Below are 19,501 nucleotides of genomic sequence, written 5' to 3'. Positions count from 1 at the left end.
CATAGGTCTCTATGGTGGGTTACAGACCGCCCAAAAGAGGCACCTTCTCAGCGCCTCACTTTGCTGCACAGCTGCGCCGCAACATATAAATAGCGTGGTGCAGCTGCGCAGCGAAAAAGGAGCCCAAAAAATCGGCTCCTTTTTGCGACGCTGCAAAGCACCAAAGGCGGAGCTGCTATGTCGCAGCTGCGCAGCTCCGTCTAGAAGCTGCGCAGCTGTGACGTGGCAGGTGCACGCGCTGTATGAACGGTGCTGCGCAATTGCAGCGCATTCATGACGTGCTCGGGTTGCGGGGCGTGTGCATGCTCCGCCCCGAGGCAACCCTAGCACGTCGCGGACGCGCTGCAAACGGCCCGTCTGTAACCCGCCCATGTCTTGCTACTCAAGAGCATTTTTGCTGGAAATACCAAGGTGTGACTCTAGAATCTTTGCCACTCCACTACAGCCCCTCTTTATGCAAAGTGTGTGTACTGAACTATGCTTCTTCCTTCCCATTAAACTTTTGTCCTTTCAAGCCCCAAGGACACCCCGCGGTGGCGGGGAGGAGGAGAAAGGGGCCGCTTGGCCCCTTTCTCCCTTGCTTCGCTGGGTGCAGCCGTCTGAAGGCTGCGCCCAGCGAAGCAAAGTGGCGCCTCAAACCAGGAAGGAGCTCCGAAACGGAGCTCCTTCCTGGTTTGCGCAAAGGGCGCCCTAGGCGCCCTGGCGCCGAGCGAGGACGTCATGTCCACACCGCCCCGTGTAGAGGCGGCGCGGCTGTGACGTCCTCATGACGGCGGCTGTCTGGAACGGCCACCGTCATTTTTTACACACAGAGCACGTATTAGGGTTAGGGAGGTGCGGAAGCACCACACCTCCCTAACCCTAGTATGTGCTCCGCGCGTACTTTCATGGCAGTCTATAACCCGCCTATGTCTTGCTACTCAAGAGCATTTTTGCTGGAAATGCCAAGGTGTGAACCTAGAATCTTTGCCACTCCACTACAGCCCCTCTTTATGCAAAGTGTGTGTACTGAACTATGCTTCTTCCTTCCCATTAAACTTTTGTGAGACTGCATTAGGTTGGTGTGAGAGCTTGAATTATTCATTCTTATGGCTTTTCTTCATTTCCCAGTATACGTGAAACACATCAGGGTGGAATGAGAACAAAGGGGCCCACTTAGAATTTAATGAATTGACTTGTTCTCTGTTAAATAAATAAAAAAAATCCCACATGACAGTGATAATGTACCAAGAAAATTACTTGAGGTTTGCATGCATGGAAAAATCAGTGTAAACAACATCTTCTTGGGTGTCTTTCTTCTGCTTAACATACAAAAGGCTTTTGATATACTGAAGTTCATAGTTTCATGATTTAAAATGGTTCCAGTACAGAAATAAAGATATTTAAATCTCTTGTTTCTACAAGGACACAACCAGGAAAACAACCCACTCTAATTTTCTAGTGCACAAAATCAATTGACTGGATTGAATTTGCAAATAAAATGCGTAGTTTGCTTTGTTTCTTTCTACAATTGTGAAAACATCTTCCTGATCAATAAAGGGATTATAACTCTTACAGTGCAATCCTACTCACAAGTTAACACCACTGAGTACAGTGGCATTTACTGAGAGTGGGGATGACTATGATCAGAAGAGAAACATAATTAACAACCATGAACAAATGAAAAAAAATGATGGAAACAATACAGAGAAGAGATATTTTAAAAATGTGAAAGGCTGAATGATAAATGGGAAGAAAAAACTTATGGAGTTGAACCCTAAATTTTGGAAAGCTGCACCCAACGCAAATGGAAAGAAATCACCAGAAACAGATGACATACCAATAGAATTACTACAATCCACAGAGACAGAATCAAGTTGTTCTAACTAAAACCTGCCAACAAATATGAAAAACAAAACAGTGGCGCACAGATTTGAAGCAATCAATATACATTTCTATCCATAAAAAAGAGACACAAAAGACTGCAGCAGTTACAAAAACTGTTGCACTAATTTCTCATGCAAGCAAAGTCATGTTCAAAATTCTGCAGCATAGACTCTACCATATATGGAACAAGAAATCCCAGAGGTGCAAGTTGGATTTAGGAAAATAAGAGGCACTAGGAATCATATTGCAAACATATGATGGATAATAAAATGCACCAGGGGATACCAGAAAAATATGCATGTACTTTTTATTGACTACAGTAAAACCTTTCACTGCATAGATCATGACCTATGGCTTACGCTGAGTGGATTGGGTGTGACTGCCCTGTGTAACTTGTACTAAGGACTAGGCTGCCATCAGAACAGAATATAGAGAAACAGAATGGTTTCCAATCAGCAAACTGATCAGGCAAGGCAGAAAAATGCAATACTTGGTGAAATCTGGGAGTTTCAGGGGCCATAAAATGGTGTCTCACAGACTGATATCACCAATGTGCCACACTTTGCCCATGCCATCTTACAACAGTTTGAATATCCATTGGAGCATTTGATTTCTTCTCCTTTGGCTGCTGGTCCCAATGTCAGAATGAAGCAAGCCAAACCAAACCATCAAATTGCACCTTTACACTAGCAATGGAAGAAGCTCTTGTGTCAGCTTTCAACACCTATTGCTAATTCAATTGGCAGGGACTGACATTTCATGTTTTTGGTACTGTGCTGTGTCAAAGATCAGAGCAAGTGGCTGCCTTTGCACCCTAGGTGAATATCAACCTTTTCTGCCAATTTACATCCATTTGCATTAGTGTTTATTATTATTATTATGATTATTATTATGATGATGCTTACCACTGAGATTTGTCTCCTGATTTTATTGATAAATATCAAGGTCACTTCCACACACAAATTTCTCACCCACATTTTTGTCTTTATCAAAATGTACCATCACTTCTGATAGCAGGAATAATCCAACAGTAAATTTTACCGCAGTCTGGCAAATGAAGGCCAGACTGTGTTGCAAACAAATGACTGTGATTAGGTTATCTTCTTTCTTCCCCATGCCTTGGGCAGTGAGATTTCTGTACGTATTTAACTCTTCTGCAATTTTAAAAGATTCAAAAGTTTCTCCATGAACCATTCATTTGGATTTCAGAATGGCCTCCCATTCAACAGGCTGTGCTGCATTTTTAGGAATTGTTGGAAATACTGATTGAATTTTGTTCCGAAATTCATTCATCTACAAAAGAGGGTAAAGAAATAAAATTTAACACCATCACATCAGAGTTAGAAACACACTGAGATTTGGACTTAAACAAATTAATATTTTTCCCACTGAAGCAAAGAAGAGTAAAAACTTTGAAGCCCATAAGAAGTCATGATTTTCTGCTTATTGCTGTTTTATTTTACCACATTTCTCTCCTTATTCCCATGAATGGAAAAAAAATCATACAAAGACCTTTACTGGTCTCCAGATGGTGATGTCAGAAATAATCCAACAAATTCCTAGCAATATTAAGGCAGATTATGTTGTGGACAAGTGGCTGTGACTGAGTATCTTCTTTCTCCCACATCCCCTGGAGGGTAACATTTCTGTGTATTTAACTCATTTATAATGTTAAAAAATTAGAATTCCTCTATGTGCTGTTCAGCTGAATTCAGAATATTATTCCATTTAACAGGATGTGCTATGTTTCTTCTAATCCCTGTGCATCTTTTTTCAGACTAACCATGATTGACCCTAACATCTGAATTAAAAATCAGGACTTACACATCCTAGCTAAATAGGGAAATCTGGTTAGCATTAACTATGGCAACTGTAGTGTTAAGGAAAAGTCAATAGCAAACCTACTCTGAATAATTCTTGCCAAGAAAACTCTGTGATTGAGTCACCATAAATCGGGAATCAACTTGAAGGTACATAAAAACAAAAACGGTAACTGCAAATACAGATTTTTGGAAGTACTGTGGCTAAAGCAAACCATGACAGAAAAAAATCCCTAAGTGATAGGGAGGGAGGGAAAGCACAAGCTCATCACATACTTCTGTGTTATTTTTTTTTAACCATGATTATTCAGCTCTTATTCAGCTTTTAGTCTCAAAGAGTCTTAAAGAGGCAGGAATTTGACAGGCCATCTGATAGACCAGCTAGGGCAGAGATGAGCCACACGAGGCCACCTGAACCATATGAGGGCCCCCAAGGCCTTTTTGTGGCCTCCAGGACATCCCAGTGGTTTTTTTTTTTAAAGAAAAAAGTGAAATGGTCTAATACTTGTAAAAAGTATGTATATGTTTCATTTTGCCCTTTGCCAAAAGTCTCTTACAGTTTTCCAAAAAAGTCATAATTATTATTCCTTAGGCTCCTTCTGTATTTAATACTGAGTCTTTTTACTGTGAACCTACAAAATAGGCCATTTCTCTCTCACTTTAGTTCATGGGTGGGGAACTTGTAGCCCTTGAGAGTTTGTTGGACTACAATTCCCATTACCCAGCCACTGGCCATGATGAGTAGGGATGATGGGCATTGAAGTAAAACTACATCCAGAAAGCTATGGATTCCCTATCCTGCCTTTAATATGAGACCATATCTGAATATTGTCTGTGCTGGTTCTAGATTTCAAGGGCCTGGCTGTCAACAGGTGCTCTCTTAACTTTGGTGCCATCACTTGTCATCTTGAAGGCCCAATCCACAAAACTACCCATATGGAGTGGGAAGTGAGCGTAATTTCTGCTTCTCATATTTTGAATTTAACATTATTGTAAAAATAGAGTGGATTTGGGGGCCAGAAAGAGAGAAAGAGTGACAGAAACAGACAGAGTCAGAGACTGGAACTAGCTGCAAGGAATTCCCCAAACCACTTCCCAACTCAGTGTAGAAGTTAATGTTTTGTGTTCAATCTCTCAGTGACCTCAGCCTCAGTCCTTCAACAGAAGTCTTGGAAAACTTCACTTATTTAGATTACTTTAGTGAGTTGCTATGCTGTAAAACAAAAAAGGCAAAGTAAAAAACCTTCCATTTTGGAAGCCTTTAAGAGGTCTATTGTTGTTGTCATTATTGTTGTTGTGTGCCTTCAAGTTGTTTCAACTTAAGGCAAACTTATCATGAGCTTTTCTTGGGAAGATTTCTTCAGAGGGGTTTTTGCCTTTGCCTCCCTCTGAGGCTGAGAGAGTGCGGTTTGCCTAACGTCACTCAGTGGGTTTTCATGGCTGAGCGGGGATTCAAACCCTGGTCTCCAGAGCTGTAGTCCAATGCTCAAACCACTGCAACACAGTGGTTCTCTCAAGATATACAGAAAGTTCCAAACTTTCTTTTCTTTTCTTTTGGTAATAATACAAGGCTTAGTCGACCTGGTGTTTTGTTTCAAATGTGTATATTGATGGTTTTGAATAAAAAGTTTGCTAAAACCTGTTAAACTGCTCAGGAACCCATCCCTATACCTGTATTGGGAAACAAGCAACCAATATTAAACTGCCAGTATAATGTGCCTGTGAAAAGAGTTTAGATTTTTAGACCCTGACTCCAGTCAAAACAGACATAGAGCTTTTCTTTTTCTGTACTGCATAAAGTAGAGGGAAAGAGCTCTCTGCTAAATTTGCAAGCCTTGAATTTGATGAAAGCACTACAAGGAGATGCTGTTGGTTATATATTCCCACCCACCCTCTACTTCTGGAAATGTCAGACGCGATCACTATCCCCCCAATTATCAGAGCATGCAGAAATACCAATTTAAGATTATGAAACAAGCTATCTTTAATGGCCCCCAAAGAAAAGCATTATTCCGGATCTCAGTCTAAGTGTTAAAATATCTAGACAGCAAACTAGCTATGATGGGGCAGCCACATGCACTTTACACAGATATATCTCATTTGTTTGTAGGGACTGGGGAGGCTTTGTTTTTTTAAAAACATAAAAGGAGTGCGAAGGAAGAGAGTACATCATTTCTTGCCTCACTGCTCTCTCTTGTTTCAAGCTATTTTCTCCCTGCTTGAGCCACTTGCGATGCAAGACATGGGTTGAGAGAAAACAGCTTCTGGAAACAGCAGCGCACAAGGAGTTAGGCAGAGTAGGGATTGTATGGCCCTCCAGATGATGGGACTGAAACTTCCAACAGCGTTAGATAGAATATCTGGGGAAGAGAGCTGGAAGCTGCAGTCAAGCAACACCTGATTATTTATAACCTGGCATACGGTTTATTAAGGCACGTTACAGACCGCCCGTTGGGGCGGCCTGTAAGCGGCCCTTTCCCCGCTGTATCGGGGCCTCAGCTGCCACAACGGCAGCCTCCAAAGCCCCGATCCGCCGCTTTCCAGGCCACGGGGAAGCGGCAAAAGGCCACTTCCCCGTGGCCTGGAAAGGGGTGTCCTTGGGGTTTCATGCCCCAAGGACACCCAATGGCGGTGGGGAGGAGGAGAAAGGGGCCACTCGGCCCCTTTCTCCCTTGCATCCCTGGCACAGCCGTCTAAAGGCTGCGCCAGGGACGCAAACTTCAGAAAGGGTGGCGAAACTTCAGAAACGCGACGATGTCACGTCTGCGCAGCCTCGTTTGGAGGCGGCGCGGTGGTGACGTCGTAATAGCGGCCCCCGTGTAGAATGGGTGCCGCCATTTTGTACAGACTGGGTCCATACTAGTGTTAGGGGTGTTAAGAAGTGACGCCCCTTTCTAACCCTAGTACGGACCCAGTCCGTACTATTAGGCTTGTCTGTAACGGGCCTAAATTTATTTATTTGTTACATCCTGCCTTCCTCCCCAAAAGGGGATTGAAGGAAGATAAAAGTGGATTTGACAAACTCAAGAATAGGTTTACTGATGTCAGATCCAGACTATGTGGCAGATTATATCTCTCTATATGAGCCTCTCCAGGCTCTGAGATCCTCACAGAAAAGGCTCTTCTCTCAGCCCCACCACCATCACAAGTACAGTTGTGATAATGTGAGAGAGGACCTTCTCAGTGGCTGCCCCTATGCTCTGGAACCCCTACCTGGGGATGCCAGAATGATCTTCTCCTTACTATCCACCCACCCATTCATCCACCCACCCATCCATCCAGAGACAAAGACCTTTTTATTCCATCAGGCTTTTAAAACAGAAAGTTTTTAAATAATGGGGTAAGGGTGCTACAGTATCTTGTTTTTAGAGTGAATTGTTTTAATTGCTTTTTTAATCTTTTCATTGTATTTTTAAGTGTAGTTTTAAATCATATTAATATTGTCAAGAGTTCAATCCCATTTTATTGTTCACTTTTTGTGTTTTTAGCTGTACTGTTTTTTAAAATGTTTTTTAAATGACCTTGAGTCTCAATTTTGGGAGAAAAGCAGCATGGATGGAAGAATCATCATCATCATCATCCTTACCATCTGGTTGTTATGGCTTAAGGAAACCTAAGGTTCAGAAGGACTATACCCTTTCACATGTAGTTTGATCCAATGCTTCGTCTCACTGAAGCAACCACTTAAATTGGGTTATTTTTCATTTTATGTTGAATGATTTTAATGTGTCTTGTTTTCATGTGTTTTAATTTTTGTTTAAATGGTTTTATGTGGTTTAATTTATGTTGTATCCTGAAATCATCATCATGATCATCATCAATCATCATCATCATGTGTTTAAGTACATGGTGATGTTTGGTTGATGTATGCACTGTTTGTTTGTTTGTTTGTTTGTTTCTTTAAATGCTGTCCATGTTGCTGTGAGATCCAGCATGGTGCAAGTTTCATTGTTGGACTACCATTCTGAAGACCAGGGTTCAAATGCCCACTCAGCCATGGAAACCCACAGGTGACCTTGGGTAAGTCACACTCTCTCAGGCTCAGAGGAAGGAAAGGCAAATCCCTCTTAACAAATCTTGCCAAGAAAACCCCATGACAGGTCAGCCTTAGGGTCACTGTAAGTAAGACACGACTTGAAGGCACAAGACAACAACTAATTTTGCTCTGCTTTTACCACTGGGCAGGAATATAAACATTCTAAATAAATACATTTAAATTATCAGCCTCCATTTTAATTATACATAATGGAAGCACACAATCATGTCTTATTCTTAGCATTTTAAAGGTTAATATGTGAGCAAAACAAAGTGATTAGGAATTCTATCATGAAGATGATGAATTATAAGGTTGCACAGTCCCTGCCCACAGTATTGCGGGGAGTGGGGTGGGAATGCATTCACCATCTGGATATGCAACACCAAGAGCAACTTCTGTTTTGTTTTGGTTTTTTGAGTACAAATATTTTATGACTCATCCTTGCTACAAAACAAGAGACATTATCTGTTTTGTGAAGTGATCACATTTTTGATTTACAGAGGACATCCTGACCAAAAGAGCGTTTTTTTTAAAAAAATATCAGTTCATGTTGTTATTAATTGCCATAAATTATTATGAAATTACAAAAGCTTTGTTCTTGTTTCTTCTCCTTTTAAAAAACAAACAAAACATTAGCAGCAAATAGGCAAAGTTATGTTTCCATGGCTAGGAAATGTTGAAATGGCAACTTTAATTAAACATTAAAATGCATTTCCTTTTAGCTCTGGTTGCCAATACATTACCACAATTTAGCTATAACTATTATAAAACTATCATTATACATTTCTATGAAGTAGTGTTTCTGCTGACAGAATGGAGCTATTATTGTTTGTATGGCAACTAGAAATAAAACTGGGATATAGATTTTGATCATTAGGTACATTCCTTTGAAATAACTGTTTTGGGAGGATATTTGCAATTATCTTACAATTATTCGAGGGAGGGGGAAATCCAACACAAAATACTTTCCTACATCTGCTGACTCAAGACAGAAGAACCATTGTGTAGTACATTTCTCTCCCTCCCTCCTTCCCTCCCTTCCTAGATAAAATGTGTTCTTTGTTGACCTTAACAACCCTGTCCCAAATATTATCAGATGTATATCAAAACAAAGCAAAGGGCTGTATCAGACGAATTTTAAGCACGGCAAGCTGACAGTATGCCAGAAGGGAAAGAGTTCAAATTACACAGTGGCTGGCTACAGTTCTGATTATAGCAATACAGGGTTTCTTTAGCCTTTAATATAATGATCATTTTTAAAAACAAAAAGGCTATTCTGCTATATTAGGGTGGAATAGGAGCTTGTCTGAATTGTATTGGTTAAGTATTTCTCCTCCCTTCTTTCTACATGAGCATAAGTATAAAAGCTAGCACTATGGGGCTAAGGGAGAAAAATAGAAAAGGTAATGTTCCAGTAGACTTGGCATGCAGCCATTTTTCATCCTACCTGATAACTTTGTGTGTAACACTGGTAGCCATTCCTTCCTATACATGCGCCTACATGTCACACATAACTAAACTTCCTAAACTTTGGAATGACCTACCGAAAGAGATCTGTCACATAACATCTCTTGGGGCCTTTAAAAAAGCCATCAAGATGGATCTCTTCCAGCAGGCATTCCCAGACTAATACATGGGCCCTCTCCACTGTCCCACAACGGTGCCTCCTTGACTCTCCCTTAAATTGCCTCATTGTAAGAGGGATTAAATTTTATTGTAATGTTTATAGTGATTTTAATAACTGATTTTATGCTGTTCTATTTTAATTGTGAGTTAGGGATTGTGTTATTATTTTACGATGTTTTATTGTTGATTGTAACCCGCCCCAATCCTCTGGGGAGAGGCGGACAATATATAAATATTATTATTAAATATTATTAAAACAGAAGGCATGTGCTTTCTATGTGCACATACTGCAATTTTAGGACTACATGCAAATGGTCTTGCATATCACCTATTAAAATACCCTTGGCAAATAATACATCATACTGTGTTGGGGAAAAGCTGCAACTAGAGACAGTGAATTTGATACTTGCTACACATTAGGTTTATACACATTTGAGATGTCATAGGAGTTCATGAACTTTCCTGTTAACGTCAAAGAGAATGCATCTAGAGCTAACATCACAAAACTAGAAAGGAAAATTAAAATGTCTTTGGAAAGGTGTCCTTTTAAAAACATGTAGTCTTACTCATTTCCTCTTCACCAGCAGATGGCACTGTGGTTTAACAAAGGCCTTTCGAACACCTTCCAATTTATATCTATAGATGGCATCTCCTTTAATGTGTTCCCACACCATTCCCTTGCTTTTATTATGTCAAGAACTCCCTTCCTAAAACAAGTCTAAGTGCAATTAAGGATATTATATGACTACAGAATATTGCTTGGCATAGTTTTTTGTTTCGATAAATTCAAGTCTGCACCAAAGAAAGGATTCCTCTTATTACTGTATTATCTAATTTTGTGTTGTAGAGCCAGCAATCAACCTTAGATTAATAATGTCTTTACTCTGAGTCTTAGATGTGAGTTTGGTGGTACTCCTGAGTCCCTCAGTGTCATTTATTAATTAGATCTCTAACCACATCCAGTCCTTTACTTATATCAGACCTCTTCAGGAACAGGCCCAGCATAAATTGTGCAAATGTACTCCTGGCCACTGCTGAAACCTGGGGATAATACACACAGAGATGAATCCTGGAATATATACAAACTGCACATTTTCATCTTAAGGGGAATGTTACTCCACCCAACACAAGATGAATCCTTGTTCCTGGATCTGTCTTGCAACCAGAAGCACTTCTGTTTTGTCTAGATTAAACTTCAGTTTGTTCACCATTACCCTGTTTGTTACTGACACCAAACACTGGTTAAGCACTAAAACACCTTCCTTAAATTAAGAGGGAAAGAAGAGATACGAGTTGGATGTCATCATTAAATTGGTGGCATTAGACCCCAGACTTCAAGACAAGCTTTCCAGCAGTTTCAAATACATACTGAACAGCAGGTGCACATAATGGAGCACTAGGAGCTGTCACAGGCCAATTGCCAAGCCCCCTAGCAAAACACTGTCATTCCACCACAGCAGAGCAGTAGGTCAAGCCCCATCTTAGCACCATGTCCCAGAAAAAATATCATGGTTGATTGTATTTCCATCCCATGATCAGGCCTGAAGTCAGTATGACTTCAAGAATCAAGACAACCTGTCTTCTTCAGAAACCACTGGAGCTGAGGGGCTAGGACCTTCCCAAAAAAATGGAATATTGGAGGCTGGCTGGTAATTATACACTTCAGTAGGATTCAAAGTGGGCTTTTAAAAAGCAATTTTCACTTGAGGCACATAGCCTTGCAGGACTGGATCACATTTTATCCATTTAGGCTGATAATACCAGCTGCTGTTCTATGGAGACAGAGAGAACCTGTTGATAGTTACATATGCTCTGGTAACCTTTCGGCTGGATTACTGCAGTGTGATTTATGTGAGGCTACTTTTGAAAGTACTCAAAAACTTAAATTAATTTGAAAATAGATCTGTTAGGTTAATTATTGGGATGGGTTGTGAGATGGGATACAAGTGCTTTGACAGTGACACAACACTTTCCAGGCCCAACTCAATACACTGGTGTTGATCTATGAAGGTTTGAACATACCAGAGCCACAATATCTCATGGAATATCTCCTCTCATAAATACTTACCCAAACTTTTAGATTATTTTTAGGTGCTCCATTGAAGGATATTATGTGAGTGATAATAACAAGGAAGTCTCAATTATGGGATATATTCTGCAAGGAGGCTCACCTGGAGCTGATACTGTTGCCTTTTTAGCACCAGCAAAAGAGATTTCCTTTTTTTCATCCATTTTAGATCTTTAGCATGCTAATCTACATGTTTTTGTATGGCTTTCTGCCCTCCATTTTACTGCATCCTAGTTTATTCCTTTAGGTTTTTGTAATCCATCCAGGGAACATGGTTTATTGGGCAGGTTAAAATAAATAAAATACAGAATAAAAACCTTGTTACCATGATTTCTTTCATTCCTCCACTCTCCTTGCCTCTGTTACTTTTGCTTGTCACTCCCCTCCCCTTGATGTCATTATCTTTCCCATTAACAATACATAAGAAGTACGTTTCTAAGAGTTGGAAACAACTGACTTTACTTGCATATTTTATTAAATCATGTAAACACTTATTATACTAAGCTTATACTGTATGCCTTCCAGAATTTCTAAAATGCTAAACATTTGTGAAGCAAAATCATAGTACTTACACTGTGAACACCCAAAGCCTTCCAGACAGCAAAACTGATCAATCCTACTCCACACCAGGCATACAGAGAACCCCATCCTAAGGCACGCAAGGCAAGGGACGAACCACTCTCTGGCAAAGCAGCTGTGGCCACCACACCCTAGAAGAATTATTTGTTTAATAAAGTTGAATAAACTTTAGTATGAACACAGACATGAACTTACAGAAAGGAAAGGGAATATTATCATATAACAATTTCCCTCTGCCCCTTAGGATCCCTTTGCATACTGGTATTCCAGACTAACACAGCTATGTCTCTGACGTTTACCAAATATTCATGCTGTTAAAGAAAGAATGCTTCCTGGTGAAAAGCCTAAAACATACATTTGACTGGTTTTCTCTAAGGTATACTATGACAAATTATCGCATGTACAGATCTAAACTGCAGAGTCTTGTACTGTGTTTTGTAGAGTGACAAAAGCTGACAAGTTTTATTTGGATTTTGTGGATTCAAGTCTGCTTTTATCAGCTATATTGGATATGCCACAAGGATTGCTGCTTTCACTGTAACTAATTAATATAGCTAGCCTGCCCCTGTTGAATAAAGTCAAATTCAAATTGCTTTAAATAATCAGTTTTCTTTAAAGGAATATTAATAATCTGTTATTCTATTAGGATGGCAGGAGCTTCTAGTGGGTAATTCACAGCATTTCTATGTGGCTACAACCCAGAATTTCTTACGACAGCAGCAAAAAATGAACACTTAAACCAGTGTAAAATTGGTCTATATTTGTATTGGTGATGAGACTTTTTTTTAAGGGCCATCTTTCACAGCTCTATAGTCCATTAATAGATCTTGTATGGCATTTTAAACTTGTAGAATTCCCTCCCACAGGAGGTTTGATTAGTCCCCTGCCTATTGTCTTTGTGACATAAAACAACAAATCTCCCTTTATGAGTTCATTAGAGCTCTACGATCATCTGGAAAGGCCCTTCTACCAGCTTCCCAAGCTTGTTCGGTGGGAAAGTGCCTTCTCGGTGACTGCTCCCAGACTTGGGAACACTGCCCCCCTCAAGAGACCAGGATGGCTCCATCCTTGCTTTCTTTCCATCAGTACGTCAAATCATTTTAATGCTATCAGGCTTTTACAAACTGACTACAGTTGGGCTTTTAATACTGTGCAGTACTTTTTTTAAAAAGTTGTATATATAGTATTGAGGAATTTTAATATTTTAATGTCTAATATTTTAACTTAATTAATTGTTGAATTACATTTTAAATTCTTCTTTATATTTACACTTTTATTAATGCTTTTGTATAGTTTTTAATTCACATTGTCTTAAATATGTTGTTAGCCAATTTAAGTCCCATTATTGGGAGAAAAGCAGGATATAAATTAATATAATAACAACAACAATAATAAATAGTTTTTTTTCAAAACTCTAAATTATATCAGCTAAAACACATTGAAACATAGTAAAAAGATAAAAGCTTAATACACTCCATGAGAAACATTATTCGGCCACAGTAACCTAAAGCCAAAATCCTGCTTTAGTAAAAAGGTCTTTTTTGTGCCTTCAAATCACTTCTGGCTTAGTGATTTCTTGGCAGTTTTCTTCAGAGGGTGTTTGCCATTGCCATCTTCTGAGGCTGAGGCACTGTGACTTGCCCAAAGTCACCCAGCAAGATTCAAACCCTGCTCTCCAGGGCCACAGTCCAACACTGAAACACTAAACCATGCTGGCTCTCATAAAGGGAGATACAGTCCTTCAAATAACCTGCACTCAAGCTATATAGGGCTTTACAAGTCAAAAACACTTTGAAGTGTTTCTGGAAATGGGACCAGCAACCAGAGGAGCTGGTGCAACAAGGGAGCTGTGTGTTCCCTGTAACCAGCTCTACTTAACAATCTGGCTGCGGCTCTTTGGGACAACTGAAATGTCTGAGCACTTTTCAAAGATAGCATCATGTAGGATGCATTACAGTAATTCAAAGGGGACATAATCAAGGCATGTACTACTACGGCCAGATTTATTTTAAAAAAAATATTTTGTATCAAGCAGGTTTTTACTGTATTTTGTTTTCAACCTTGCTTCTTTGTGCCAGGAGAAAAGTGGGATAAAAATGAAATAAAAGAAATGCTCTTGTCTTTATTTATTTACTTTGCAATTGCTAGAAGGAATACTGGACCTTTAAATAATTATTCAACAATTTCAACATGGAAAAGTATTTTACAGGTACAGCCAAGACAGCTGCAAGATTAACACAAACCACCTGACTGGTTTGCAGTCAGTCTATTACGCTCACATTAAATTTAAACTGTTAAAGATCTTGACTGGAATCAAGTGTTGTAAGAGAGGATCTCCTTTAGCACACTGGCACCTTCTGCTCCATCTCCCTACCCGCCTGCCCTCCATCCTACCCAGTAAGGCTCCACAGGTCTCCCAGTTCTTCAGAGGAGATTGTGAGAGCCTACCAGGAGTTTCACTGGACAAATGGTATTGCTCTCTTGTACTCCACTGGCAGAAATGGCTTAATCTGCAGAATAAGACAATCAGATCCTTGCTCTTACAATTTGTACAATCTCTCATAAATCTCCATATCCATACTAAAAACAGATACAGTTTGTTTTGCTATATAAATAAGGCTAAGGGGGGGACATATGAAATTAAAATTCTTTTTATTTTGTATTATGGTATGAAAAGACACTGTGTGTTTTCAAGGAGATTTACAATGGGGATTTTTGTCCAGAATGTTACATAAAATTAAACTTTAAAAAGCAATAACTGGAGAGTTGACTTGGGTTTATTAGTTCAAGGGTGTTGGCACATGAGGTAACTCCTCAGGGATATACAATATTCAAATATACTGTTGTTTACAGGAAAATGCATCATATGATGTGTACAAAAGCTATTTAAACCCCCAAGTGATTAACAAATCACTAGAAAACACATTTTGGAGTTTCCCCAGTTCTTCAGCACAGAAGAAAAGATCTCATTGATAAAAGGAAGAGAAGATGCTATTTTAGAGGAGTGATTTTAGTCATATGTTACTTGCTGTCTCTACAGGCCAGGGTTGCTTTTATTAACTTAAGGCACTTTTCTGTATTTAAATAATAACAAAAATTATAAATAGAGTATCTGATGTGAAAAACAGAAAATTGTTCTGTTATTTCTATATTATCATTATATTTATTTATATCCCGCCCTTCTCCCAAGGCTGGGACTCAGGGCGGTTTACAACATTAAAAAACACCATATACATAAAAAACATACAAAAATAGTACAGTTGGCCCTTCTTATACACGGATTTTTTATACATGGATTTAAGCATACACGGTTTGAAAATGTTCCAAAAAAGTATAAATTTACCTTGATGTTCCATTTTTTATTAGGGACACCATTTTGCTATGTCATTATACTTAATGGGACTTGAGCATACACGGATTTTGTTATACACGGGGGATCTTGGGACCAAACCCCAGCGTATAACAAGGATCCACTGTATATTAAAATAGAATTGATTTTTAGTAGTAGTAGCATATAGTAACAATATGCCTCCTTATATTAAATTCAGACTTCATTTTTAAACCAGGTTATTCATCATAACTGATCTTTTAAAATTAAAATATCATTTTTAGCTTTGAAAAAAATTACACAGTACACTGATTTTAGTCTACTCTGCCCAACCTCCACTTTACAATTATGGCTGTGTTACCTCATTTAAAAAGTAACAAGTCTTCTTTTCTCCAAAAGATTATCAGCAACCAGACTATAAAATCATTATGAAGCTGTATCTTTTTGAACCAGAAGTTTAAAATAAACTAACCTTATTGAACCAGTTAGGATTTTTCTTTTTTGCCATGGCAAGTGTTGTACCAAAACCTGCTAGAATTCCTGCCGCTGCAACTGTAGTAAGAAAAATGCCACCTGCCAATACAGAGAAAATAGCAAGAATAAAACAAATCATAGGCCTTTTATTGTAGTGAAAAGAAATTAAGCAGCACATAGACTGAAAATGGACCAAGCACAATTATTTCATTATTTGAAATTAAGGATCATTAGTGCTCAACATACTGAAGGAAGGAATGGAAAACTGCCAAAATCTGTTGTGTGTTACAGCTTGTCAAGATCAGAGACACCTTAAATTTCTGAACTGCTTTGTAAACTCTATCTAAGGTTTGACCAGTATACAGTGGACCCTTGTTATACGCTGGGGTTTGGTTCGTTCCAAGATCCCCCATGGATAACAAAATCTGTGGATGCTCAAGTCCCATTAAATATAATGACATAGCAAAACGGTGCCCTTATAAAAAATGAAAAATCAAGGTTTGATATTTGAAATTTATACTTTTTTTGAACATTTTCAAATTGTGGATGCTTGAATCAGTGTATAAAAAATCAGTGCATAAGAAGGGCCGACTGTATAAGCAAATTCAGGGTAGGAGTGGGAAATGCCTAGTCTTTTACACCTTGTCATCACCAAGGCAGCCTCCGCATACCTCCTTTCCTTCTTTCTAAAAGAAGACACAATTTTATTTTATACAGCGGTGATTCTTAATCTTAGGACTGGGGACTCATGCGGGGGGGGTGTGTGTGTGTGCAACATCTTCACAGGCTGTTCAGCCCATGTCCTCCCCGCAGCAGAGCAGCGAGATAACAGGAGCCAAGGCTGGCTGGCTGGGCCTGTGGGTTGCCATTTAATCTGCTCCAACCACAAATTGGTGGGGAAAAGCAGAAGTAAAGTTTTCTCTTCTCCTCTGGCACTCTGAAGGAAGGTTTTACAGATGGTGTAATTGTTAACAATTCAATGTTCAAGTATATTATTACTATTATTATTATTATTGTTATAAATCTTGTGTTAATTCTGGGGGGTGGGTCCTGTGGCAACAAAATACATTTAAAGGAGGTCCCTGGTAATGAAAAGGTTAAGAACCATTGTTATACAGCATCAAATATCATCAGAACATGTGTTGGCATTTGAAAAGGTCATGCCACACACAGCACTTGGGTTTCTAGCTTTGCGTCTTTGATGCCTGCCAGACCAATCTTCTAAATCCTTTCAACTCTCCAGTACATCTGTAATTTGGTGAACCAAATGTTCTGAGTGCATCCAGTTCTCCCATAGTAGATGTAGACAGATGTGCCAATCAGCAAAAATGGTGATCTCTCAATGGTTTGTGTTGTTAACTACTTTCAAGATGACTTCAACTCGTGGCAACCCTACGAATAAGAGACCTCCAAGTCATCCTATTATCATCAGCCCTGCTGAGGTTTTGCAAACTCAGGGCTCTGGCTTCACTGAGTGAGTGGCTCTTCCTCTTTTCCTACTGCCTTCTACCTTGCCAAACATGATTGTTCTTTCTATTGGTCCATAAACATAAATAATCTTAAATGAACTCAATGTGGCACATTTCCTGCACTGAACACAGAAAAATATCCAAGGGGAAACTATACTACACTTTTCTAGGGATCATTTTTGCACGCTCACTTTGAAGCTGCCATGTGTGGGCTACACATAAAACAAAATTTCTATACAACTATCGCTTACAGAAAAAAAATACTGTGTTTTGTTAAATCCCCTTCCAAAGAAAGATGGAATCAGTATTTCCACTTTTTATCCCTCTTCCCTCCAACAGTGCAGCTAGGGAAGGACTTTGGGGCTGAAGTATATAGGGCCTCACAGTCCAGTCTCCTGCCCTGAGAATAGCAGGTGATGGGAGCACCAAGTAGCACCAGCATCAGATCTCCTGGGCGACAATGAGTATTATTATTGTTGATGTTGTTATCATATGCTTTAAATGACCTGGCTCAGTTGTAAGGTATCCTGGGAACTGTAGTTTTATGAGACATTTAGCCTTCTCTATCAGAGAGCTCTCTGGGGCCACTACAAACTACAATTCCCAGCATTACATAGCACAGAGCTGGGCGCAGTTAAAGCAGTTTCAAACTGGATTATTTCCGCAGTGTGTTCTAAGAGTGCATCCACATTGCTGAAATAACACGGGTTTGACACCGCTTTATCCGCCCTAGCTCCATGCTATGGAATTCTTGGAATGATTGGCTGCATTCACACTGCAAAAAAATAATCCGGTTTGCCACTATGGAGCCCTGGTGGCGCAGTGGTTAAATGCCTGTACTGCAGCCATTCACTCGAAACCACAAGGTTGCGAGTTCAAGACCAGCAAAAGGGCCCAAGCTCGACTCAGGCTTGCATCCTTCCGAGGTCGCTAAAATGAGTACCCAGATTGTTGGGGGCAAATTAGCTTACTTGCTAATTAGCTTACTTGCTGTTCACCGCTATGATCTTTGGAATAGCGGTACAGTATATAAATTAAAAAAAAACAAAAAAAAAAAAACAAAAACACTACTTTAACTGCCACAGCCCAGTGCTATGGGATTCTGGGAACTTTGGTTTCTTGTGGCCCCAGAGCCCTCTCTCACAGAGGAGGCTAAGTTGTCTCACAAAACTACAGCTCCCAGAATCCCATAGCACTGAGCTGTGGCAGTTAAAATGGTGTCAAACTGGATGCAGTCATATTCATCCACACTGGGGAAATAACCTGGTTTGGCACCGCTTTAAGTCTTTGTCTGGGCTATGGAATTCTGGGAGTTGGAGTTAGTTGTGGGGCCCAGAGCGGAGCTCCGCTCCGCTCTGGGCCCACAACAAACTCCAACTCCCAGAATTCCATAGCCTAGAGCCAGACACAGTTAAAGCGGTGCCAAACCGGGTTATTTCCCCAGTGTGGACGCAACCTATAAACAAACATGCAAAGTAAACGACGCAGAAACACCACAGAAACACTGTTCCTGCAAATGCCAAAGCCTTCATAGACTAAAAAGAAACCTCCGCACTGCTTCCCCTCCTTTTTAAAAACGTATTCATAGCTTTAGTCAGCAGCGATGGTTCCCCAAAAACTGTGGGCCTTTTACGCCATTTCGGACTCCATCTCCCAGAATGCAAGGCTATTGGCCACCATGGCTGAGGCTTCTGGGAGATGGAGTCCGAAACAAAGCTCGGAAAGGGCTCTCAGTTTGGGGGAGGGAAGCAGCAGGACTTTAGGCCCAGTGGCTTAGTCCCTTCCCGCCCAAAGGAGGACCTTTGACGAGGAAGAGCCGCTGCTTCTGCGTCTCCTCCTCCTCCTCCTCCGGCGAGGCCTGGCCTCTCTCCCGCTCCGCGGCCTCGCCTGGGACCATGGCCCCGCTGCCTCTGAGGGAGAGAGGGAACACTAGGGCCTTCTCTCCGGCAACCGAGAGGCCTTGGAGGCGGAGAAGGCCCGCCTTGCTTCCCTTCGTGGGAGGAGGAAGGCGGGGGATAATAAGTCCTTCAGATAAATACAGTAAAATGAGACACACACAAGAGCAAGGCCTGGCCCTTTTTCTCCTACTGAAACACGTCCTCCATTTTTACAGGACCCGTCCTACATTTCATTACCTTCTGCCCAGGAATCCACCAAACAGTAGTGATACCTTTTATTGGTATAGAAATGTTGGTTTATACAGTATTGGTTCCAAAATGTCCTCCATTTTCTGAG

General features: G+C 40.2%; 1 protein-coding gene across 2 annotated transcripts; it reads right to left on the bottom strand.

Annotated features, from left to right (window-relative positions):
* Positions 1 to 2,778: 2,778 nt before the first annotated feature.
* On the bottom strand, positions 2,779 to 19,248 carry TMEM242 (transmembrane protein 242). 2 transcript variants are annotated; one of them, XM_042446482.1, is made up of 4 exons: positions 19,067 to 19,248; positions 15,796 to 15,896; positions 11,989 to 12,126; positions 2,779 to 3,159 (listed from the first exon to the last, which is right to left on the bottom strand). In XM_042446482.1, exons 1-4 carry the CDS (start codon positions 19,161 to 19,163, stop codon positions 3,061 to 3,063), a joined length of 435 nt encoding a protein of 144 aa, XP_042302416.1. In that variant the 5' UTR covers positions 19,164 to 19,248; the 3' UTR covers positions 2,779 to 3,060. The 2 variants fall into 2 exon arrangements, with proteins under 2 accessions (XP_042302416.1, XP_042302417.1); XM_042446483.1 differs by lacking the exon at positions 19,067 to 19,248 and adding an exon at positions 18,822 to 18,948.
* Positions 19,249 to 19,501: the final 253 nt, after the last annotated feature.

This window comes from Sceloporus undulatus, chromosome 1 (genome assembly GCF_019175285.1).
Source record: "Sceloporus undulatus isolate JIND9_A2432 ecotype Alabama chromosome 1, SceUnd_v1.1, whole genome shotgun sequence".
NCBI classification, from domain to species: domain Eukaryota; kingdom Metazoa; phylum Chordata; class Lepidosauria; order Squamata; family Phrynosomatidae; genus Sceloporus; species Sceloporus undulatus.
Note: the sequence above shows the minus strand (reverse complement) of the source record. Positions and strands in the feature narration are given on the sequence as shown.

Coding starts and splice junctions, on each gene's coding strand:
- TMEM242 (XM_042446482.1), bottom strand. CDS start 19,163: ATGGTCCCAGGCGAGGCCGCGGAGCGGGAGAGAGGCCAGGCCTCGCCG. Junction 12,127..15,795: donor ATCCTAACTGGTTCAATAAG/GTTAGTTTATTT, acceptor TAATTCTTCTAG/GGTGTGGTGGCCACAGCTGC. Junction 3,160..11,988: donor AGGCTTTGGGTGTTCACAGT/GTAAGTACTATG, acceptor CCTCTTTTGTAG/ATGAATGAATTTCGGAACAA.